General features: G+C 46.3%; 1 protein-coding gene across 3 annotated transcripts in view; it reads right to left on the bottom strand.

Moving 5' to 3' along the window:
* The window catches only part of PATJ (PATJ crumbs cell polarity complex component), a 400698-nt gene that overhangs the window by 58366 nt on the left and 317388 nt on the right, over positions 1 to 24944 (bottom strand). For all 3 annotated transcript variants that reach the window (XM_077450582.1, XM_077450581.1, XM_077450580.1), the window contains 7 exons: positions 14444 to 14515; positions 13460 to 13577; positions 13240 to 13376; positions 10954 to 11037; positions 7086 to 7279; positions 2590 to 2737; positions 1246 to 1332 (listed from right to left, as the gene is read on the bottom strand). In XM_077450582.1, the coding sequence (XP_077306708.1) occupies positions 1246 to 1332; positions 2590 to 2737; positions 7086 to 7279; positions 10954 to 11037; positions 13240 to 13376; positions 13460 to 13577; positions 14444 to 14515 (840 nt within the window). The remainder of the gene's footprint in view (positions 1 to 1245; positions 1333 to 2589; positions 2738 to 7085; positions 7280 to 10953; positions 11038 to 13239; positions 13377 to 13459; positions 13578 to 14443; positions 14516 to 24944) is intronic.

Below are 24944 nucleotides of genomic sequence, written 5' to 3' on the forward strand. Positions count from 1 at the left end.
AGTTTTGCAACAGCTGGAGGGCCACCAGTTTGAGACCCTTGCTGTAGAGGGAACATTGGTTAGAGTTAGGCTGGCTATACACAGAGTAAATTTCCCCCTCAACACAGAAAGTGTTGGTCGGGCCATGGTCTTCTCCTGATGGGGCGGGGAGGCAGTGAAGACGCCCCAACTGGGAGAAGACAGTGATTTTTTATCTTGTAAAGCACTGTGTAAACTGTTGGCACTATATAAATCCTGTATAATAATAATAATTATTGTTAGTGGCTACAGCAGGCTCTAGCGATAATTGCAAGAGTTACATAGTTAGTAAGGTTGAATAAAGACACCAGTACATCTAGTTCAACCTGAGTGTCTACAATTGTCCCTATCCCTGTACACTGACATCGGTCCCAATCCTCAAGAAGTCCACAATCCAAGCTCCCCATTCATATACTAGGCAATTTTGGACAGAAGCCAATTAACCTACCAGCATTTCTTTGGAGTGTGGGAGGAAACTGGAGTACCTGGAGGAAACCCATGCAAACTCCAGGCAGGTAGTGTCTTGGTTGGGATTTGAACCAGCGACCCTGGCAGGCTGGTTGTACCCAAGTTGATCGATCAACTTGGTACATTCAGCCTGCCCATTAACGGTTCAAATCGAACCATGTATGGCGCGGCCTAAGGAATGCACCAATACAGAGTATTTTTGTACTACTCCTATTAACATGAGTTTGAATGTGATTGCTTAATTCTGAACACAGCTACTTTATAAGAGGGTGTGCAGACTTACGCAACCATGTTATTTTATTTTTTTATTTTTACTTTTTTCCCTCCCTAAAAGATTTCAGTTTGTTTTTTGATTGATTTGTACAGTTTATAGATCACATTAAAAGGTTGAAAAGTTCTGAAATGATTTATATTTGTCTAATTTTTTTTTACATCATAGAAACCTGACATTTTAACGGGGGTGTGTAGACTTTTTATAGCCACTGTAGGTAAGCAGGATTCTGAAAAAAACCCCGTACTTCTTTTTTAAGCGGCCTCTCGAAATGCAATATTTCACACGATAATACTGCTTGAGAGGCTACTTTAGCATGCCTATTTGACGATTCTGAACCACGTGTGGAGGCAAGCCTGGTCTACCTCCTGCAGATTCCTGGTCTTACAAGATGCGCTCAGCACAGTAACGGGCGGCAGAACGTGCGGCACAGCAGGAGCTGTAAATAAAACCTCTCTCTATATCAGCCATAAGCAGAAAACACGTACCTGACTGCTCGGGTAAGATTTCCTGGATGACGGCCAAGAGCCGACTCTCAGCCTTCCAATCTCCAGATGAACGAGTCCTTGAGCGCACTGAGGAGAAAATACAAGTCTATTGAACGTCGGAGCAACAGGGAGCTCGGGCATTACCAAACATAACATCCTAATACACCGCAAACTGCGATCCCCGACACTCCTGGGCTTAGAAAACAAACAGAGGTAAAAAAAACAATAGCGTGTGTGCGGCGGGATCCCGGCGAGACCGGTAAAGTAACAAATGGCCAATTCACGGCAAATCTCGCGGAAAATACAAGTTTAATCAATGCGGGCAACGGGCACAGCAGGATCTGCCGATGGGGGGATTTTAAAGCACACAGATGACAGGGAAAACAATCAGCTTTATGAAATTTAAAAGGTAACTTCAGACCCACAGTTTTATTCCAGCCCTTCCTGCAGTCTTGCACAGTTGTACCGGCTCCTCTCCTGGACTGAAATGACTTACTCCGATGCCACTGCACACTGTGAGCTTCTCCCATTAGAAGCTACAGCAAGTCAGATAGAGCCCTGCCTCATTTCCTGGCTGGGGGACGTCCAGCATTATCTAGCCCTCTCCTCTCCAGCTTGACTGCTCCTGTTTGCATTGCCTAGAGCAGTGATTCTCAACTAGGGTTCCTCCAGAGGTTGCTAGGGGTTCCTTCAGCATTGGGCAATTTCTGCCTCTCAGATAAGTTCCCACTGACATTATTGATCTTTTTAAGTATCTGTAAGGAGTTAATTCTTCCCAATGACCACAAGTGTATGGACCATTCTTACCACTGGCCATCACACTATTGTATCATGAGTTGTAGATTTCTAATATTTAGCAGGGGTTCCCCGAGACTGGAGAACTATTTCAAGGGTTCCTCTGTGTTGAAAAAGTTGAGAAAGGCTGGCCTAGAGGAGCACAGAGACCCAGTGATGTTCTGTGGCTGATTAAGGCGGTAAGGAAACTCACTTGGTGCCTTGTCTGCATTTAATTAGCCTGAGAACCTGTGTAATTCATGTGTGTTTAGGTTTAAAGGGAGGTTTGTTTTTTTCAAACCAGTGGGCTGAAGGTGTACCTGGGCATACCCGAATCACCCCATCTGCATTAGCTTAATCCAGGGGCGGCACCAGGTGGGTGGTTGGGGTGCCAGTGCAAATGCCCCCATTACATTAAAGGAGAAGTCCAGCCTGAGCTTGTTTGGCTGGGCTTCTGCTATTGTTTCCAGTGGTGCAATTCGTTTTGCACTCCTGTGACCCGTTTTCTTGTCTTATTTACCAAATCCATTTAAATAGCACTTTAGCTCCCCAGCGCCACACGGCTCTCACCTTCAAAATGGCAGCGACGACTTCCTGGGATGCGTTCCTCATGTCCTCGCCACTGACTGACAAGATCTGATCTCCCTGCATTAATCTTCCATCATAGTCAGCGGCCCCCCCTTTCACAATGTCAGATATGAAGACTCCGCTGCCGGTCCTGGAAGATGATGCATTACACTTTATATTAATGCAGGCACTTACCCAGCACATCAATCAACCCGCCACCTCCCACACAGCATTGCATTCCAGATATCGTTTACATAATAGTCAGGATGGTGACAGTCCAGGAGGAACGCTGCTCCCCCCAATCGCCATACCCTATAGACGGGGTGATCCCCCCCAATCGCCATACCTTATAGACGGGGTGATCCCCCCCAATCGTCATACCCTATAGATGGATCGTCCCCCCCTCAATCCCCATACCCTATAGATGGGGTGATCTCCACAATTGCCATACCCTATAGACTGTGTGATCTCCCCAATCACCGCACCCTATAGACTGTGTGATCTCCCCAATCACCATACCTTATAGACTGGGTGATATCCCCAATCACTGTACCATATAGATGGGGTGATCTCCCCAATCACTGTACCATATAGATGGGGTGATCCCCCAATCACCATATCCTAGACGGGGTGATGTCCCCAATTTTTCAAGATTTTAAATCTGCGGCTTTCATTACTATAATCTAAAATGTGTGAAATCGGTGACTTCGCACCAATTAGAATACGTGAATTTCTACAAATCACTTGCCGGCCACGTAACGTACATTTACTGCATTTTGTGAAATAGCCTGGGGGGGCACATGCGCGCCAGAGAAGCGATTGCGCACTGACTGGACAGAGGGGGAGCCAATCAGCAGGTCTAGTGGACCCGATGTCAGGCGGCCACTTGCTATCATTTCCAAGAAAGGTAGAACGGCGCTCTGCCTATGTAAACAAGTCAGATTGCCGTTCTGACAAGGGAGAAGATGGAGATCCGTGTCCCTGCTTAGCAGAAACGCCTCTCTTCTCTTTTATACTCTGGAGCTCCTGCTGGATTTTGCTTCTAATCCCCTTGTGGAGGCTTCCATTTGTGGATGGACATTTTATGGTTACACCACCTATCACATTGCTAGAATCTTTTTATATGGACTATAAACTGAAGGATTTATAAATAAATGGTTGTGGAACGAATCATCTGAGTTTCCATTATTTCTCAGTGCTTTGGATTACAAGCATGTTGCCGGAACAAATTATGCTCACAAGCCAATGTTTTACTGTACCTGAAAAGTGGCTGAACCTAGTTGGAAGCAGGTGTTGCTCAGGCTGTCCACTTCTTTGACTTTTCAGTTGAAGAATTGTCGGATGGAGTGCGACAATGCTCATTCAGTGTAAAGCCAGCTTAAGCCCAATTTTGAGATAAAATTATCCCCCTCCCTTCCTCCCATCACCGGCATAAGGGCTAGATTCACACATGTCCGGCTGGGCAGGAGGAGTTCAGGGGGGGGGGGGGTTAGCAGAGGAGGAGAACGGAGGCAGAGAACAGCGGGGGGGATGATCAGTGCTGCAGGTAGGATAGCTGTAAGTACTGACAGCCGCAGCATGGAGAGGAGGAGAAGTGGCTGTCAAGCCATGCAAGGAGATGCACTGGTCAATCCCGGCTGTAAACCAGAGGACCATCCATGTTTGCAGGGTGGGTCTCACATGGATGATATGCCACTGACTTACCTGCTCTGCATAGGTGTGCACAGCCTATTGAATTAGGGTGTGCACCTTAAAGCTCAAACACATATCTTTGTGTGCATGTGTGTGTATATATTGACAGTGTCACTAAAACAGTGAATAGTGTCCGGTAAGGCAGGGGACGGTGCCCGGTAAGTCAGAGGACGGTGCCCGGTAAGTCAGAGGAGTGTGACAGTAAGGCAGAGGTTAGGGGGCTTTGGTGAAGTATCGGGGTTTAAACAGGTGGAATCTGCCACACGGGGGGGGGGGGGGTTAGGATGTGGCAAGGCACACCTGGCACACACCTATGTTGCTCTGTGTAATGGTTTTGCACAGAGCCGCTCTGATCCTCTTCTTGGATCCCCCTCCAGTGCTCCTGGCTCCTCCCCCTTGACTAGAGCCCCCAATAGTAAGCCGCTTGCTATAGGGGCACTGGTGCATGCTCGCTCCCACGCCCTGCACTATGCGTCCATAACACACACATAAAGCCATGGCTTGGCCCAGCCCCCCTCTCTCTCCTCATTGGCTCACCAGCTGTGATTGACAGCAGTGAGAGCAAACAGCAAGGGAGTGTGTGGGAGAGGAGAACTTCCGTTTTGGATCACCTAGGGCAGTGATGGTGAACCTTGGCACCCCAGATGTTTTGGAACTACATTTCCCATGATTCTCATGCACTTTGTAGTGTAGCTAAGCATCATGGGAAATGTAGTTCCAAAACATCTGGAGTGCCAAGGTTCGCCATCACTGACCTAGGGGATTAGAGCAGAAGTGGGAGTGGGTGCCTGTCAAAACTAGGTACCAGCTCCCCCCCACCCCAAAAATAATAATTACATGCCAAAATTGTTGGGGGGGGGGTGCATTTTTGCCACCCTCCAACCGCAAGTCTGAATGAAGCCTAAGATCTGTACTTAACATTCCCAAACTGGAACTGTTGCCAAACTACACATCCCATGAGGCATTGTAAAACGCTGACATGACGAGGCATGATGGGAATTGTAGTTCCTGAATAACTGGAGGGCCGTAGTTTGGAGACCCCTGCTGTAAAGCATGGGTGCTCAATCTGTGGCTCTCCAGCTGTTGTGGAACTACAAGGCCCATCATGCCTCTGCCTTTGGGAGTCACGCTTGTAACTGTCAGCCTGTCAATGCTTCATGGGATTTAACGTTCCGCAACAGCTGGAGGGCCCACAGGTTGAGCACCCATGCGTGTAAACGGCTTCAAGAAAGTGATTTGCAAGTTGCTGAAAACTTTGCAAATGCTGTGTAAATGGCATGCACACACTGCTCTAATGCAGGCTGAAGCCTATGTAAAAGAAAAAGGCCTGAAAACATGCCTGTTCCAGATCTGTGATCAAAAACTGCTGAAGCCAGGGCATGGCCGGGTGACTGGCGTTGCCAGATCGAAGCGACAGCAGCACGCCTACATTTGCCATGACAAGTGGGTGACAGCAGGCATATATCCCAGCTGCAATCGTATATTAGGCCCACTAGTTTATTGCATATAAAAGACATTTATCCAACTCGTATCCATCAGATCAGGGCTGCACAGTAGCCAGATGGTTAGCATTAAACCCGTTGGTGTACTCTATAGAATCTGCATGTTTTGCTTTGTGTGAGAGTCCTCCAGATGCTCGGATAGCCTCTCATGATTAAAGGACAAGCGAGTAAGTGTGCGGGCTTCCAACAAATATGACCCTTGGGTCAGTTCCCTGCGTCAAGCAAAGGCCTGCCAATCTACATCTGCATCTGAATCCTGCCAAACACATCTAATAATAGTCACAATAAAACAGCTATCCGAAGAGTTGGCATGAGACTTCTCTGACTGCTGGTGCTAGAAAGATACATCTGTTCACAGATTGATGGCTCCTGTCAAGACAGAGGACCCGTGGATTGTTTGGTCTAACATTGGCCATACAAGTTGCAATTTGGTTGGGGCAATCAAACTTTTGGCCCTATTATTTACTGAAATCGTAAAAACAGTAGAAGACATTAAATGGTGTTTTTTTTTGTTTTGTTTTATTGACCGCAAGGAGATGGGTTCCAAATTGTTCGTTTTGCACAGAGTGGCCCCCTGTCCTCCTCTTCCGGGGTCCCTCAGCGGCGCTGGTGGCTCCTCCCCGCATCGAGTGTCTACGTCAGAGAAGCGCTCTCCGTGCATGTGCCCTCCCGAGTCCTGCCTCTGTGTCGATTCACACAGAATGAATGACTCGGCCCCGCCCTGCGGCACCGTGTCATTGGTTTTGATTGACAGCAACGGGAGCCAATGGCTGCACTGCTATCAATCTATCCAATCAGGACACAGAGACACCAGCTAGAGATGGTGTGCTCATTCCTGGCCAGAGGATGACAGCTTTCAGGTAAGTAAAACGGGGCTGCAGCACTACAGGTAGTTTTTCACCTTAATGCATTAAGGTGAAAAATGACGAGGGTTTACCTTTAAGTGGTTCTCTAAAGATCTCTAAATAAACTGCATTGAAGCTATCAATTTATTGCCCGCTTTCGACTTTACAATAAGCTGAAGTATAGTAATCCGTCAAACTTGTGGGTGGTCGGTTTCTGGCAATTAATTGCCATGGTAAGACAATACATTGCTCTATATACTTGTTACAAAAATGTCTGCCAAAAGTCACATAAAAAAAGTGTAATTATATATATATATATATATATATATATATATATATATATATATATATATATATATATATATATATAACATTTTAGGTTTTAACTGCCCTCTTCAAAATCAGTTCAGAAGTGATCATGGTTGTAGCTACACTGATAGCTCAGTAGCGCCCATCATACCTTTTCCCCACAATGCTCAGCCCCAGACCTCGCCCGCTTTTCTTTTGCAGCTCCACATGGAATATATCCAGATTGTCTTCATCCCTGTACTGGGCCTCATCCCGAAATACCACCAGCTGCACCCTCTGAGGTGTCTGACGGAGGGCTGTGATGGCTTCCTCATGTGAGGCGTTCCGAAGATCTACGCCATTGACCTGCAAAAGCAACTTGATGGTTAGCAAAAACCCCTACAGATCAGCCAGTGTATTCTGAGTATCTTAAAGAATCAGATCACAGAATACCATCAAGTCAGTATTAAAATTCATACCCCAGCATTATAGGAGCACATTATGTTAAAACAAAAATGTCCAACAGGGGGCCTCACAATGGCATAGTGGTAGGGTTGCCACCACATCCCTTTAAACCCGAATACATATGAATTACACAGTTTCTGGGGCTAATTTCATGCAGATAAGGCACCAAGTGAGTTGAATTACTACCTTAACCAGCCACAGAACCTGTCTAATCAATATGTGTTTGGGTTTAAAGGGATAAGGTGGCAACCCTACTTATGCCTCGTACATATGATCAGACTTTCCGCCAAAAACAAATCTGTGGAATTTTGTCCAAAAGTTGTTGGCTCAAACTTGTCTTGCATACACACGGTCAGTCACACAAATATTGCCCAACAATTACAAATGTAGTGACGTAGTATGTGGTTTTTAAGCTCTTTAGGCCAACCTTTGGGCTCCTCCTGCTAATTTTGTGTTAGTAGAAGTTTGGAGAGTATTGATTCGCGCTTTTCTTTTCGAGTTTTTCATTTAGCGCTTTTCAGTTTGTTTTTTAATGGCCATTCGTCAACCAGACATGTTTCGGAATCGGAGGAGATAACGTGTTATTTATTATCGGCCTCGGAGTTATTGCTTTGACATTATTTTTATTTTTTTGGTTGAATGATTTGATTTGTTATATTTTCTATATTTTTGGATGCATAGAATGCACTTTTTGGTTAAGGTTTATTGGCAGATAGGAGGTCTAACTTTGTTTTCTTTTTTTAATGCACAATAAAAAAAAATTGGCTATGCGTTTTACTTCAAATGACAGTTGGGGAGTAGGCAGTTACATTTAAAAAAATACAATGTAACGTTGACAAGGGACACCATTATAGTTATATCTTTGTTCTTAAAAACTACAGGATAATGGTGTTGTGGTAACTTGCTCAAATAAAAAAAAAAAAAAACAAAAAAAAAAAAAAACAAACATAATATTCTTGATATCACTGGAAAAAAAAAAAGCCTTTGAAAATTAGTTTGCAATAAGCAGCTTCATTATCATCCCATTAAAGAAGAAGAGAATTGTGCGCTGCATTTCGAGATTTCATAATTTGCCACGCCACGAATGTTAATTCTCCATTACGAACGCTAGTTTACAAGACCGACCGCTTCTGTGTTTGTACTTTGAACTTTTGCCCAACGGACTTGTGTACACACGCTTGGAAAATACGACAACGCACATTTGTCAGTGGAAAATTTGAAAACATGCTAGCCAACATTTGTTGGCGGAAAGTCCGACAACAATTGTCTGATGGAGCGTACACACGGTCAGATTTTCCGCCAACAGCCTGACATCGAACATTTCCCGTCGCAAAATCCGATCGTGTGCACGACGCTTAAAGCGGAGGTCCACCCTAAAGTGGACCTTCCGCTCATTGGAATCCTCCCCCCCTCCGGCGCCACAATTGGCACCTTTCAGGGGTGAGGGGGGGTGCAGGTACCTGTACAGTACAGGTATCTGCACCCACTTCCGACGTAGATTCTGCAGAAAGGAACGCCCCTTTCCGCAGAATCTACGCCTCTTTCCGAAAGTCACCTGCTGCCTGCTGGGAAACACACGGATCCCAGAGACAGCGGGGACCATCCTTATTGCGCAGCGCGACTCGCGCATGCGCAGTAGGGAACCGGGAAATTAAGCCGAAAGGCTCCACTTCCTGATTCCCATACCCAAGATGGCGGCGGCAGCACCCGAGAGACGATCGAGAGATCGGCTTCGGGTGCCGACATCGCGGGCGCGCTGGGCGGGTAAGTGTCCTTATTTGAAAAGTCAGCAGCTGCATTATTTGTAGCTGCTGGCTTTTAAAAAAAAAACAAAAAACGGCGGAACTCCTGGCGGACTCCCGCTTTAAGTGGTTAGCACTGGAGACCTCGGTTTGAATCTCAGCCAGGACACTATCTGCATGGAGCTTGTGTGAGTTTAGTCCAGGGACTCTACTTTCCTCCCACACTCCAAAGACATGCTGACAGATTAGTTGGCTTTTGTCTAAACTGGCTCTAGTATATGTGTGCAGTCCAAAAAAATCCAAGGTCAGCTTCCTATTGTAGACACTGGTCACACTCCTTTTGAGTGGATAATCTACCTATGCTATGTATCTGAGGCCTGGAGCCACACAAAAAATAAGGCTTGAAGTGAACAAAAGATGGCAAAACAGTGATGGGATGTTCGAATTTTTGCACCACGAATGGGGGGAAAAAAAGAAATGCTGCCCCCCAGATTTCTCATGTAACCTAAAACCGAGGCAGAACCACAGTCTCTGCGCAACTCTAGCACCATGGGTATTTGATGTAATTGTAGACGGCCAAGCTGCTTTCAGAGCGTGCAAAATCTGGAGCATGTAAAATTTGGTACAGCTCTGCATATAAACCAATCAGCTTCCAGATTTTATTGCCAAAGCTTAAAGCAGGAGTCAGTCATTTTTTCATCTTTCCATCTATTAAATCTTCTGCCCTTGTTGTTTTAACTTTGGATAGTAAAACTTTTTTTTTTTTTGCCAGTAAATTCTTTATACAGCTCACTTCCTGTTTCTTGTCTGGTCATTACTCTTATGACATCATGCACAGCTCGTTCTCACTCTCATGAGAGTTTGCCAGGAAGGGAGAGGGGATGGGTCATAAGAGGGCCAATGAGATCTGCGGGGCTGGAGATGTGCCTCTGTGTAAATCCAGGAAGTGAACAGGCAGCAGCTTCAGCTGCCCAAAGTTAAAATGGCTGCAGCCAGACTGAGTGGAGGGAGATTTCTGCAACATATTTGGCAAGCACAGAATCACAGTATATATAAAATAATATGCAAAGTGGTTGGAGGGAAGCTTCAGAACGGCAAAGATGTTTTATTACAAATTATGTGAGCAGACTGCAGTTCCTCTTTAGTGGAACTGTTAGTGGGTGGGTGGGTGTTGGTGGGTGTGAGTGGCATTAAGCAGGTAAGTCCCACTTTAAGGCACAACAGTTGTGAATCACTACAAAGCAGGGAAGAAAAAAAAAAAGCACACGGGGGCGCAAAAAACACCCAGTGCTATAACAAGATTAATTATAAAAGAAAAAAATCAAATAGACAATTCAATACTCACAAAGGACAAAAGTAACATGCTGACCCTCTGTGTGCTCTTTTGTGGCTTAGTAGTGCTGCACAACAGTTGTGCATTAAAGCAGAATTTAACCGCTAAATGAACCACTCCTTTCTGCACTGCCATTGTATAAAATACAGTGCATGCGTAGATGCACCGCCAGTCTCTTCCAAGTTTCCATATACTGTTCTTTTGCAGTATATGGTTGGATTCCCCTGCCTGGGAAGGGCTGCTCTACTGAAGCATTGTTCCAGAGGAAATACAGACCACACACATCTCCCCGGTCTGGTGATTACCCTTTTGAGTAGTTGGCTCTTCTTTTATTACTAAGCAGGAAGCAAAACCTTCGTAAAAATAAAACGTATAGTAAAAACTATGGATTATAGCTTACAAATTATACACAGAAATTAGATTTTCAAAACACATATCAATAAGATAAATGGCAACAACATAAGTTTCTGATAATCAAATTACTTATTGATCCCACTTACTTCAAGAATCTGATCACCTGCCCAGAGTCTCCCATCTCTAGCTGCAGCTCCTTCTTCATACACTTCATGTATTACCACCGCCTCCTGCAAAACATACATAGTCAGACCACAGATTTACAGCAGCAGCAAAGTATAGTATTTACAGCAGCAAAGTACAGTAACTAGTCCTTGCATGCAAAAAACAAAACAAAAAAACTAATACGTAAAAATTCTGAAAGGGAAACTCCTGCCCATTGTATAATAAAAGCTAAAAATTCCCAGAGCTGGCCAGCGCAGACATCCCAAGTCTCCCGCTAGTCGTGGGAGTCTCCTGCATTTGACTGTGGGCTCCCGGACACCTGCAAGAGCCCGGCGATCTTCCGGTTGGGCCTGTCACCTATCCACAGACAGAAGACAGAGCAGCCCGAGCGGCCGAATGGAGTACGGCCACTGGGGCTGTTCTGTCTTCTGTCTGTGGCTGAGCAGGGCCGATCCTGGGTGGGTGCACAGGGTGGATCACGCACAGACGCTGCAAGCTGAGGCAGAGGGGGGGGAGCAGCCCATAGGGCTGTCCCCAGCCTGCTTTGTCTGCTGCACAGGGCTACTTGGTGTGCGGAGGCAGAGTGCAGACTGGGCACGGTGATCTGCTGGCTGTAGCAATTAAAATAAAAAAACTTTCCCCAGTCAAGCGGACTCGTTCTCCACTTAATTAGTAACTACCTGTGCGCCATGTACATGACAGTCCCGGTCTCTTCTATATCAATCTGCCGAGCAGACCGGGACTGTCATGTACTTGTCACACAAGTGATTAGCGGCACCCGAAAGTGAGAAAGAGTTCGCTTGACTGTGGAAAGGTTTTTTTATTTTATTTGCTACAGCCTGCAGATGTCAGCAGATGCCTTCCTTCTGGGGAATTCTCTGACTGGGATGGCTCACCGGCACCAGCAGCCAGACCACAGGAGCCATGGCACCGGGTTCCAGCAGCCAGGCCCCAGGAGCCAGGCACGGGGTTCCAGCAGCCAGGCCCCAGGAGCCAGGCACGGGGTTCCAGCAGCCAGGCCCCAGGAGCCAGGCACGGGGTTCCAGCAGCCAGGCCCCAGGAGCCAGGCACGGGGTTCCAGCAGCCAGGCCCCAGGAGCCAGGCACGGGGTTCCAGCAGCCAGGCCCCAGGAGCCAGGCATGGGGTTCCAGCAGCCAGGCCCCAGGAGCCAGGCACAGGGTTCCAGCAGCCAGGCACGGGGTTCCAGCAGCCAGGCCCCAGGAGCCAGGCATGGGGTTCCAGTAGCCAGGCCCCAGGAGCCAGGCACGGGGTTCCAGCAGCCAGGCCCCAGGAGCCAGGCCCGGTTTCCAGCAGCCAGGCTGCAGCCCCAAAAACCAGGCCTCAGGACCAGTAGCCAGCCCAAGACCCATTATTTAAGGTAAGTGAGGTTCTAGGGCTGGGCCTGTGCATGAAAGGGCTATTAATATAATTTATTTTTACTGTTGTTCAGTGACACTCTAATGTAGTCTCCCATGGGGCCTGGAGAGGACTCCAATGGTCACAGAGAGGGCCTCAAATGGATCCTGGAGGGAGGGTCTCTCTAACAGACCCCACTGTAGTCTCTAATGGGGCCTGGTGGGGGTTTCAACAGACTAATGAACACCAAGAGGGCCTCTTTTAGAGAGGCTGTATTCCATGGGCACTGGTAAGACTGTATTTCATTGGCACCAGTAAGGCTTCATCTAAATGGAGCGGGGGGGGGGGCATGTCGTCATGAAGCGGCACCTCCTTGAAATGAGTTTGCCACCTCCCTGAAATTAGTTTTTGCAGGTTGGGATGTCTACCAACAACACAGCAAATCCGTTGTCTATCCATCTTTTACTGCCCAGATTTTTACAGAAAACAAGGCGTGAAACATAAAAGATTATCGTTCGGGTTATGGCTCATTGAAATACTGCTAGATACTAGCCGGCAATAACATTTTCAATGAGGCGTGTATTGAGGACAGCCGGAAAAGGAGCCATTTGATGCGGTGCTTAAATACTTTACAAGATATTGTAAGGTTCTAGAGAGTACAACGTCCATCAATGGTGACACTTTGATCCAAATTGTTATTTCGGTTCCTTACTATTGGGCCTGTACAAGCTCCCTTATTTGAAAATATAGGTAACACTTTTTTAAAGGGTCGGTTCACCTTTACCAAAAAATTGCCTCTGACTGTCTGGGCTTATCTACTGTAGTTCATTCTCTGATGCACCTCTTTCCATTTTTATGCCTAAAATGTGACATGTCCATTGACACCACTGTGCCCATGGCTAAAATCTTACCAACGGAGTGTCTTTCCCACCCACGATGCTGAGTCCAAGGCCCGATCGACCTTTGGAGATCTCGATGGTCATTTCCTGCCCTGGTATAATAGGACATGTTGCTGGGTCAAAATGTACTAACGGAGATGAGATGTTCCCTAAAGAAAGGTTAGGAGGAGTTAGTATAAGTGAGAAATGCCAAACTCATTATGGCCAATTTAAGCTGCTACTGTCCTCTTACTCTGGTTAGTGATCTCTGGATCCGGAATTATGTAGGCTGGAGCTTGGGTCAGCGTTATGTCCTGGGCACTGTACGGTATCTTGGCGCTAGTTTTAGGTGGTTTCAGCTGGCTGATGAGCTGCACACACGTGAATAAAATGAAAAATATGAATACAGAGATAAAGCTCATTATGAAAAAAGTACAGATTTATTGAGACAAGTGTAAATATACATAGTACATAATACATAGTACATAGTACATAATACAAAGAAGGCACAACTCCAATTAAACCAACCTGCCCATTTAAAAGCAAAAACGTGTCTAAGAGGCATTGGGTGCACGCAACTAACTCCAGGAGTGTCCATGGGCTATTTATTGTGATGTGGAGCACACATGGGTGGCCATTATATAAAAAAAAAAATCCATGAAGAATATAAAATAGTAAATTTTCGACAAAAAATTTTGGGCCCCTTAAAGCGGAGGTCCACCCTAAAGTGGAGCTTCCGCTCATTGGAACCCTCCCCCCCTCCGGCGCCACAATTGGCACCTTTCAGGGGGGAGGGGGGTGCAGGTACCTGTACAGTACAGGTATCTGCACCCACTTCCGGCATAGATATCTGCAGAAGGTACGCCCCTTTCCGCAGAATCAATGCCCCTTTCCGAAGGTCCCCCGCTGCCTGCTGGGAAACACACGGATCCCAGAGACAGCGGGGACCATCCTTATTGCGCAGCGCGACTCGCGCATGCGCAGTAGGGAACCGGAAAAACGAAGCCGCAAGGCTCCACTTCCTGATTCCCATACCCAAGATGGCGGCAGCAGCACCCGAGAGACGATCGAGAGATCGGCTTCGGGTGCCGACATCGCGGGCACGCTGGGCGGGTAAGTGTCATTATTTTAAAAGTCAGCAGCTGCAGTATTTGTAGCTGCTGGCTTTTAAAAAAAACAAAAAAAACGGCGGACTCCCGCTTCAAAAACAGAGATCTTTATTTTGAAGTTTACATACCCCGTCGTGATCGAACACATTCTTCTCCTCAACTGCCTCCAGGGACTTGTCGTTGAACTTCACTTTACTTTCCTGGAAAAAAATCAAATAAAATCCCCCATTATCCTAATTTCTAATAAATTGGAGATAAACAAAACCGGGTCATGAAATGTTACCTTTTGCCAGACAACTAGTGTGAGGACCTACCTAAATAATGTATTTAATTTTATATCTATTCAGGTAGGTTCTCACACTACATACAATATACGACCTGAAGTTTGTGGCCACCCAACCATCATATTAATATGAGGTTGTTGGACATCCCATTCCAAACTCACGGGGCATTACCCCTTCAGCCAATAGATTGTTAGGGGAGGTCAGAATGAGGTTGGGTGAGAAGATCTGGCTCACAATAGGCCTCTATTCAGTAGGTGTTCAGTAGGGTTGAGGTCAGGGCTCCGTTCAGGACACTCAAGTTCCTCCACCCCAAATCACCAAACCATGTCTTTATGGAGCTGGCATCACACACGGGGGGGGGGGGGGGGGGCAGCCATGCTGGAACAGAAAAGGGTCTTCCCCAAACTGTTACCACAAAGTTGGAAGCACACAATTGTCTAAAATGTCTTTGTATGATATAGCATCCCTGGTAGTAGGCGCACGTGCGCCGCTCCTGTTGTGATTTGTCACAGCAGAAGCTGATCTGTGGGTGCCAGCCAATGTATGCCTGCCAGCACCCGCTAATCATCAAGCAGACACAGGACAGAGCCCTCCATATGTAAACAATGCAGAGCTCCGCCCTGTCAGCGGGGATGTGATGGATTTTCTTTCCCTGCAAAGGGAATAAAAATCATCACATCCCTTAGTTAAAGCAGCACACACACTACACAAACACTGGTTAGGCACACAGTTAAAGGGGAGTTCCACCCTAAAGTGGAACTTCTGCTCATCGGAACCCTCCTCCCCCCTCCGGTGTCACATTTGGCACCTTTCAGTGGGGAGGGGGGTGCAGATACCTGTCTAAGACAGGCGGCGGCAGCAGCCGAGAGCCAAGCTATCGTTCGGCCTCGGCTGCCGACATCGAGGGGCCCCGGGACAGGTGAGTGTCCATTTATTAAAAGTCAGCAGCTGTAGTATTTATAGCTGCTGGCTTTTAATAATTTATTTTCCGATAGACTCCTTCTTTAATCATTTGACTGCTCTTTCCAGCCTGTGTCATTAGTACAGTGATAGTGCATATTTTTAGCACTGATTACAGTATTGGGCTGGATTCACACCTATGCAGTTTTAGTGCATTTTGCACTACAGTCCATTTAACATGGTTTCCTATGGAACACGTTCTGTAGTGCAGATCTGCAAAATGCAAAAAGCACAAAAAATGCCATAGGTGTGAATCCATCCTTAGTGTCTCTGGTTCCCACAAGTGTCAGACTGTCCGCTGCAATATCGCAGTCCCGCTATAGTTCGCTGATTGCCGCCATTACTACTATTGAAAAAAATAATAATATTTATTTATTTATAATAGCATATATATATATATATATATATACACACACACATATATATATATATATATATATATATATATATATACATATATATATATATATATATATATATATATATATATATATATATATATATATGCTATTTTTGGAAATACTATAACCTTTGCGCAAACCAAACAATATACGCTTATTGGGATTTTTTTAACGAAAAATATGTAGCAAAATACATATTGGCCTAAATGTATGAAGAAATTCGATTTTTTTTTATAGCAGAAAGTAAAAAATAATGTTTTTTTGTTTATAGCGCAAAAAATAAAACACGCAGAGGTGATCAAATACCACCAAAAGAAAGCTCTATTTGTGGGGGGAAAAAAATAATAATTCCTGTGTCTCCCCACACTCCAAATTTCCAGCCCCAACTTTCTTTTTCTGAAGCATAGCGCCAAGGATTGAAGTCCAGCAGCCTCAGATACATCTGGATGAGAGGTGCTGACTGCCACGGGGTGAGTGAGCTCACCATCCATCCCTGTCTGTGGCTGAAGTCTCCCCCCTTCTCTCTCCTGCCTCTCAGTAAGTGCACTAAGGTAAATCAGGGTTCTCAGAGCACCCCTTACATCATATTTCCCCTTTACACAAGAGGCCACAGTGTTCCCCCTTATATTAGAGTCCTTTCCATACAGAGTTCTCAGTGTTCCCAGAGCATCCCTTATGTTAGAGTCCCCAGAGTTCTCCCTTACATCAGAGTCTGCAGAGTCCCCCCTTACAGTGAAAGGGGGCTCTATGAGTTCAGATGTAAAAGGGGAACTCTGTGGATCCAGATGTAAAGGGGGGGACTCTTGTTATTAACTTCATATGGATTAGAAATGTTATTTAACCACTTAAGGACCGCCGCATGCCAATGTACGTCATCAGAATGGCATGTACAGGCACAAGCACGTACATGTACGTGCTTGCCTTCCAGGGACCCCCATATACTACCTAATAAAAATTTGAACCCCCTGATTGCCCCTAGTTAACCCTTTCACCAGTGATCACTGTATAAGTGTTACGGGTGACTCTGGTTAGTTTGCTTTTTATAGCATCAGGGCACCCACCATTTATTACCCAATAAAGGTTTAACCCCCTGATCAACCGGCGGGTGATATCAATTAGGTTTTAGGGTCAGGGTCTGCGTCACCCCAGGCAGCGCTAGGTTAGTGCCAGTACCGCTAACACCCACGCGCAAAGCATAAACCTCCCGTAGTGGTATAGAATCTGAACAGATCAATATCTGATCAGATCTATACTAGCGTCCCCAGCAGTTTAGGGTTCCAAAAAAACGCATTGTTAGCAGGATCAGCCCAGATACCTGCTAGCACCTGCGTTTTGCCCCTCCGCCCAGCCCACCCAAGTGCAGTATCGATCGATCACTGTCACTTACACAACACTAAACACATAACTGCAGCGATCGCAGAGTCAGGCCTGATCCCTGCGATCGCTAACAGTTTTTTTTTGGTAGCGTTTTATATTTAAAACCTGAAGGCGGTGCTTGGTTTTCGGGGTCCCGTACGTGGCTAGGCTCCCAAAAAGTCCCCCACATGTGGTATCCCCGTACTCAGGAGAAGCAGCAGAATTTATTTTGGGGTGTAATTTGACTTGTGCCCATAGCATGTGTGAGCAATATATCATTTAGTGACAACTTTGTGCAAAAAAAAAAAAAATTTTTTTTTAATATTCCTGCAACTTGTGGCAAAATATGGACTTAACATGCCTCTCAGTAAATAGCTTGGGGTGTCTACTTTCCAAAATGGGGTCATTTGGGGGGGTTTTGTGCTATTTTGGCATTTTATGGCCTTCGAAACTGTGATAGGTAGTGAGGAGTGAAATCAAAAATTTGCACCCTTAGAAATCCTGAAGGCAGTGATTGGTTTTCGGGGTGCCGTACGCGGCTAGACTCCCAAAAAGTCCCACATATGTGGTATCCCCGTACTCAGAAGAAGCAGCAGAATATATTTTGGGGTGCAATTTCACATATAACTAATATAACTATGGCATGTGTGAGCAATATATCATTTAGTGACAACTTTTTGTAAACTTTTTTTTTTTTTTTTGTCATTATTCAATCACTTGGGACAAAAAAAAAAAAATATTCAATGGGCTCAACATGCCCCTCAGCAATTTCCTTGGGGTGTCTACTTTCCAAAATGGGGTCATTTGTGGGGGGGGGGGGGTTTGTACTGCCCTGCCATTTTAGCACCTCAAGAAATTAGATAGGCAGTCATAAATTAAAAGCTGTGTAAATTCCAGAAAATGTACTCTAGTTTGTAGACGCTATAACTTTTGCGCAAACCAATAAATATACGCTTATTGGCATTTTTTTTTACTAAAGACATGTGGCTGAATAAATTTTGCCCTAAATGTATGACTAAAATTGAGTTTATTCGATTTTTCTTATAACAAAAAGTAGAAAATATCTTTTTTTTCTCTAAATTTTCGGTCTTTTTCCATTTATATCGCAAAAACTAAAAATCGCAGAGGCAATCAAATACCCTATAAAAGAAAGCTCTATTTGTGGGAAGAAAAGGACGCAAATTTATTTTGGGTACACCATTGTATGACCGCGCAATTACCAGTTAAAGCAGCGCAGTGCGAAATTGGAAAAAGACCTCTGGTCCTTAGGCTGACAATTGGTCCGGGGCTGAAGTGGTTAACCACTTGCCTACCAGGCACCAACACCCCCTTTCTGCCCATCACTTTCTTCACACAAATAGAACTTTCTTTTGGCGGTATTTAATCACTGCTGTTTTTTTTATTTTTTACAAAAAAAAAGACCAAAAATTTTGGAATTACATATTTTTGTTACTATTTTGGCAGTAAATTTTGTAACTAAGTAATTTTTCACCTTCACTGATGTGCGCGGAGCAGGCAGCACCGATGGGTACTGATAGGCTGAACTGGTGAGCATTGATGAGGTGGCACTTATGGGCACTGATGAGGAGGCACTAATATGCTGCACTTATGGGCACTGATAGGTGGCACTGATGAGCATTGATAGGTGGTACTGTTGGGCACTAATAGGTGGCACTGGTGGGCACTGATAGGCAGCATGGATAGGCGGTACAGATGGACATTTATAGGTGGCACTGATGGGCGACAATAATGGGCATTAATGGACAGCAGTGATGGGCATTGATAGGCAGCACTGATTGGCGGCACTGATTTGTGGCACTTGTGGGCACTGATTGCTGCCACTGGAGGGCACTGTATTTTACACTTCATTTATTTTTTGTAATCAGGGCACTGATGATCATTGCCCCGATTACATCCCTACATGTCCCCCTGTGAGGAGATGCCGCTGATCGGCTCTCCTCTCCTCACACTCTGTCAGTGTGAGGTGAGAAGAGCCAATTACCGGCATCTCCGTGTTTATATGTGACCGGCTGTGATTGAACACAGCTGATCACATGGTTAAAGAGCTGCAGAAGCAGCTCTTTACATGTATCAGGGTCGCGCCGCGTCCTAGCAACATGGCGTGGTCGCGCGAGGGTATGATGGCGTCCCAGAACAAGAGCTGCCCTGCCCCGGCATCATTTGACAGTGCGCGGGTGGCAAGCAGTTAATAGCAAAATATATGTATGGTTTATACTATAAAAAAAAAATGCTGTGCGCCACTAAAGTGTTCGGGTTTGACGTGAAGAAAAGGTGGTAACCCCAATACTATCCCCCGGCTGCAGTTCCTCTTTATTGCAACTACTCCAAACTACCCATCCAATGAAGGGGCTCCGTTTTCTAGGCTCTTATCAGGAAGGTTGAATATCTGTATGGATTCAGTCTTCCAGTAAAACCAGACTTCTGTAATGAAGACTCGCTGTACCCGCTCATTGCAGTCATAAAGGGCAAAATGAGCGTCAATCAGCCCCCACACCCCTGGTGACCGCGGAGGATAATCGTGTGTATTCTCACACTATCAGGAACCTTTGTGCGACATTTATAAGTCCCCAAGAAGCAGCTGGAATCTTTCCCGATCCCGCCCACAACGCACCTCTCCGTCATCTTCTTATGCCGCGTACACACGGTTGGAATTTCGGCCAGCAAAAGACCGACAGGAGCTTTTAGTCTGAAAATGCGATCGTGTGTACGCTCCATCGGAATTTTGCTGGCCGAATTTCCGCCAGCAAAAGATTGACAGCATGTTCTCAATTTTTCAGACGGAAAAAGTTTCTATTGGAAATTCCGATCGTGTGTATGCAATTCCGACACGCAAAAACTCACGCATGCTCAGATTCAACTACGAGACGAAAGCTATTGGTTACTGGGTATTGAACTTCCCTTTTCTAGTCCCGTCGTACGTTTTGTACGTCACCGCGTTCTTGGCGGTCGGAATTTGCTGTGACCGTGTGTAGGCAAGACAGCTTGAGCGAAATCCCGTCGGAATTCCGTCGGGGAAACCATCAGAGCTTTTTACGACCAAAATTCAGATCGTGTGTACAGGGCATTACCCATGTTACCGCCTCGCACAAGTCATTTGTTAGAGTAAAGGGTGCCGGAATGGTCCGATCCTCTATTGCAGGCATCACTAAATGGCGGACCGCGGTCCGGTTCCGGCCCCAGCAGCCATATTTCCCGGACCGCAGCCTCACCAAATAGTTGCCTGTGTGTCCTCTCCCCGCCGCCGACTCGCCTGCCTGCCTTGTGCTGCTATGTTCACAGCAATGGCAAGTGCAGCGTGCACGGGTCTGTCCCTTCAATATCGGATCGCTGCCCTGCCCCCTCCTCACACTGCCTGTCTTATACACAAAAGATGAGAAGCGCAGCGGCTCTGCAAAGTGTTTGGCACTTTTTAAGTTAAGAAGCAGGTGATTGGTTGCTACGCAGCGGGGAGGTCTCAGCAATCAATCACTCACCTATAATGTGAAAAGTCCCACCCATTGTCCATGGCTGCCGTGCTTTCTGTCTTGTGTTATTAAGGTAGGGCTCTGTGGGGAGGGGAGAGTGCTGTGCAGGACAGGAGTCTATCGATCGGATGGGGGTCTGTGATGGGGTGTCAGTATTTGATATGGGGGGGGGGGCAGTCTGTGATGGGGGGCCAGTCTGTGACGGGGGGCCAGTCTGTGACGGGGGGCCAGTCTGTGACGGGGGGCCAGTCTGTGACGGGGGGCCAGTCTGTTACGGGGGGCCAGTCTGTGATATGGGGGGTCAGTCTGTGATATGGGGGTCAGTCTGTAATGAGGTCAGTCTGTAATGAGGTCAGTCTGTGACGGGGGCCAGTCTGTGATACGGGGGTCAGTCTGTGATACGGGGGTCAGTCTGTGATACAGGGGTCAGTCTGTGATACAGGGGTCAGTCTGTGATGGGGGGGCCAGTCTGTGATGAGGGGCCAGTCTGTTACGGGGGGCCAATCTGTAAAGGCGGGTCAGCCGATGAAGATGGGATAAGTCTGTGATGAGGGTCAGTCTTTGATGGGGGGTTTGTGAATAAGGGGCCTGTGATGTGGAGGATATCATGTGGATTCATAGCACCAATATGACACTCGGACCCCCGCTAGAAGAAAATTTTTCCGACCGGACCCCCGTGAAGTTTAATTCACTACCCCTGCTCTATTGTACTGTCCAGATTTGTAGCTTAAAGCGGGAGTTCTGCAGGTTTTTATTTATTTTTTTAAAGTCAGCAGCTACAAATACTGCAGCTGCTGACTTTTAAAATATGAACACTTAGCCGCGATGTCGGCACCCGAAGCTGATCTGTCGCTTGGCTCTCGGAAAGCTGCCGCCGCCATCTTAGGTATGGGAATAAGGAAGTGACAGCGGGGGCCCCACAGGAAGTGGCATAAATACCCGCAGATTCTGTGGATATCTATGCCCGGAAGTGGGTGCAGATAACTCTATTATACAGGTATCTGTACCTCCCTCCACCCTGAAAGGTGCCAATTGTGACACCGAGGGGGGGGGGGGGGGGGGGGGTCCGATGAGCGGAAGTTCCACTTTCTAATGAGCAGGGCCCTTTGATTCCTCTTGTACCAAATTGCAATGTAACTGTAATGTCTGCCTTTATTTTGTTAAACGCCCCACACACTGTTGGCGCTGTATAAAACCTGTATAATAATAATAATAATCCTGAAAGAATATCTGAAAGGTCTTCTTTGAATGACATGTTATTAAAGTTTACATAAAGCTGAAGTTTAATCTGCTTATATTTTGCCTTCACTGGCGCCTCCTCCACCCCCCTCATGCACATGAAAATTAAAAATGTAGAACCTTTTCCAATTTTCACTGCATGCCTTATTTTGGACACAGCGACATCATTCCTGGGTCTCTGTGCTTCACTATGCAATGCAGGCGTCCTGTCAGAAAGCCACTACCCATCAGAAAATGCAACCTCACTGCATTAACAGACTGATTTTACTGTTGTGGGTTTAGTAACACTTTAAGGCAGAGTCTGTATCTGAACTTGACTTTGTATTCCACCTCTTGCAGTCCAGGTACAGAAGATCAGACTGGGAGAGGGAGAAGGAACACAAGGAACCAATCAACTGTGTTGCAGTGCTCATGTGCCAACAAAGAAAATGCTGATAGAAAGAGAGAGCAGAGTGACGGATGAGCTCATCATCCTAAGGCTTCTCCTTTCAGTGTCCTAACACAGCCAGCGGGGGAGGAACAAGACCTGTAGGTAGTAAAGAGGAACCGCAGTCTGCTCATATAATTTGTAATAAAAACATCTTTGCCATTCTGAAGCTTCCCTCCAACCACTTTGCATATTATGTTATATATATTGTGATTCTGTACTTGCCAAACATGCTGCAGAAATCTCCCTCCACTGAGTCTGGCTGCATCCATTTTAACTGTGGGCAGCTGAAGCTGCTGCCTGTTCACTTCCTGGATTTACACAGACACACCTCCAGCTCTGCAGCTGTGATTGGCCCTCTTATGGCTCACCCCCCCTCCCATCCCTTCCTGACAAACTCTCACCAGAGAGAGAGAGCTGTGCATGATGTCATAAGCCTAGGCTAATGACCAGACAAGAAACAGGAAGTGCGCTGTATAAGGAATTTACTGGCAGAAAAAATGTTTCACTATCCAAAGTTAAAGCGGTTCTTCACCCTAAAGGGGAAGTTCCGCTATTCTGATCCCTCCCCCCCTCCGGTGCCACAATCGGCACCTTTCAGGGGGAGGGGGGTGCAGTTACCTGGGTAATCCAGGTAACTGCACACACTTCCGGCCAGACCGCCGCAGAACCCCCGCAGACGCCCCGCCCCCCCCCCCCGTTGTGTTCTGGGAAACACACAGTTCCCAGAGACACAGCAGGGGACCATAAGAGACGCGCAGCGCGACTCGCGCATGCGCAGTAGGGAACCGGGCAGTGAAGCCCTCATGCTTCACTTCCCGATTCCCTGACAGAGGATGGCTGCGGGGGCAGCAGCGAGGCGAGCGATCGCTCGTCATCTGCCGCCGACATCGCTGGACCCTGGGACAGGCAAGTGTGATTTTATTAAAAGTCAGCAGCTGCAATATTAGTAGCTGCTGGCTTTTAATATTTTTTTTTTTAGGTGCAGCTCCTCTTTAAAACAACAAGGGCAGAAGATTTAATAGATGGAAAGATGAAAAAATGACTGAAGTTCTGCTTTAAAGCGGTAGTAAACTCGCTGACACTTTTTTTTTTTCTACACCTGTAAGGCAAAAGGCATAATGGGCTAGTAATGCACCGCACACTAGCTCATTATGAAATACTTACCTTAGAATGAGGTGCTGGCATCTCACCTGGTCCACGCTGAGGGAGCTGACATGTTCCCTCGGCGTGTCTTCCGGGTATTGCGGCTCCAGCGCTGTGAGTGGCTGGAGCCGCAATGTTGTCACTCCTGCGCATGCGCGTGGGAGACTTCTTTCTGGCAAGGTCCGGCGTCTGCCGGGCTTTCAGCCGAAAATCCCCTGTGTGCATGCTCTGCTGCAGTCAGCGGCTCATTGCAGGGGGAATATCTCCTTAACCGTACAGGTTTAGGAGATATTCTTTTTACCTACCGGTAAGCCTTATTATAGGCCTTATTATAGGCTCACCTGTAGGTAAAAGTTACAATTTTGACTATACAACCGCTTTACCTGCAGCAGAAAAAAATATCAGGTCTCCTGCCCTGTCTAGGGCTGTGCTGTGTTAAGAATGCACAATATTCTTTTGAATGCAAAAAAAAATAATGTGCCAAGAAGCACCGGTGCCAACAGCCAATGTACTGAAATGAAAACGTTTGACAGTGACAAGCCTGACACATCAATGCTTCCCTCCTGCATTGAATATTTCACATTCAGAATTGGTAAAGCTTGCAAAATAGAAACACCTTCCAGCCTAAAAAGTGAACAGTAGATTTTTTTTTTTTAGCATCTTTTTTTTTAAAAAAAGAACAAACTTCGATACGTGAAAGTGTAACTGCGCTGATCCAAAGTGCTAGTGCAATACAACCACTAAAAATGGCATCCAGGTTATACAATGGAAACTATAAACTGCAAAGTGCAACGTGCCATTAAAGTGGAGGGCCACCCTGAAAAAAAAAAAATCAAAAAAATTACAAAAAAATCTAAAAAAAAAAAAGATTTTTTTTTTTGTTTTACTTACCAGAAATGCCTGTTGCTAGGCACATAATCCTAATCTTCCTCTTCCTCCTCCGCAGAGATCTTCTGGTCTTCTCTCCTCGTCACGTTGTCTTCTGGGTAATGGGTCGCGCTGTGTTCTGGGAACTGTGTGTTCCAGAACACAGCGCGTCCCATTCACAAAGCGCTGCGTGACTCGCGCATGCGCAGTAGGAAACGGGCAGTGAAGCCGTAAGGCTCCGCTGCCTGTTTCCCTTACAAGGAATGGCGGCGCCGGGATCCGAAAGCCGAGGGACGGGTCGGCCTCAGGCGGCCGACATCGCGGGCGCCCTGGACAGGTAAGTGGGCTTATTAAGTCAGCAGCTGCAGTGTTTGCAGCTGCTGACTTTTTTTTTTTTTTTAAACGGCCCTCCGCTTTAAATCATTAGAGAGTGCAAATTATCATGCGCAAAATATTGCAACCCC

This window comes from Lithobates pipiens, unplaced genomic scaffold (assembly GCF_037356315.1).
Source record: "Lithobates pipiens isolate NorthernLeopardFrog02 unplaced genomic scaffold, aLitPip1_a1.2 Scaffold_23, whole genome shotgun sequence".
In the NCBI taxonomy this organism is placed as follows: domain Eukaryota; kingdom Metazoa; phylum Chordata; class Amphibia; order Anura; family Ranidae; genus Lithobates; species Lithobates pipiens.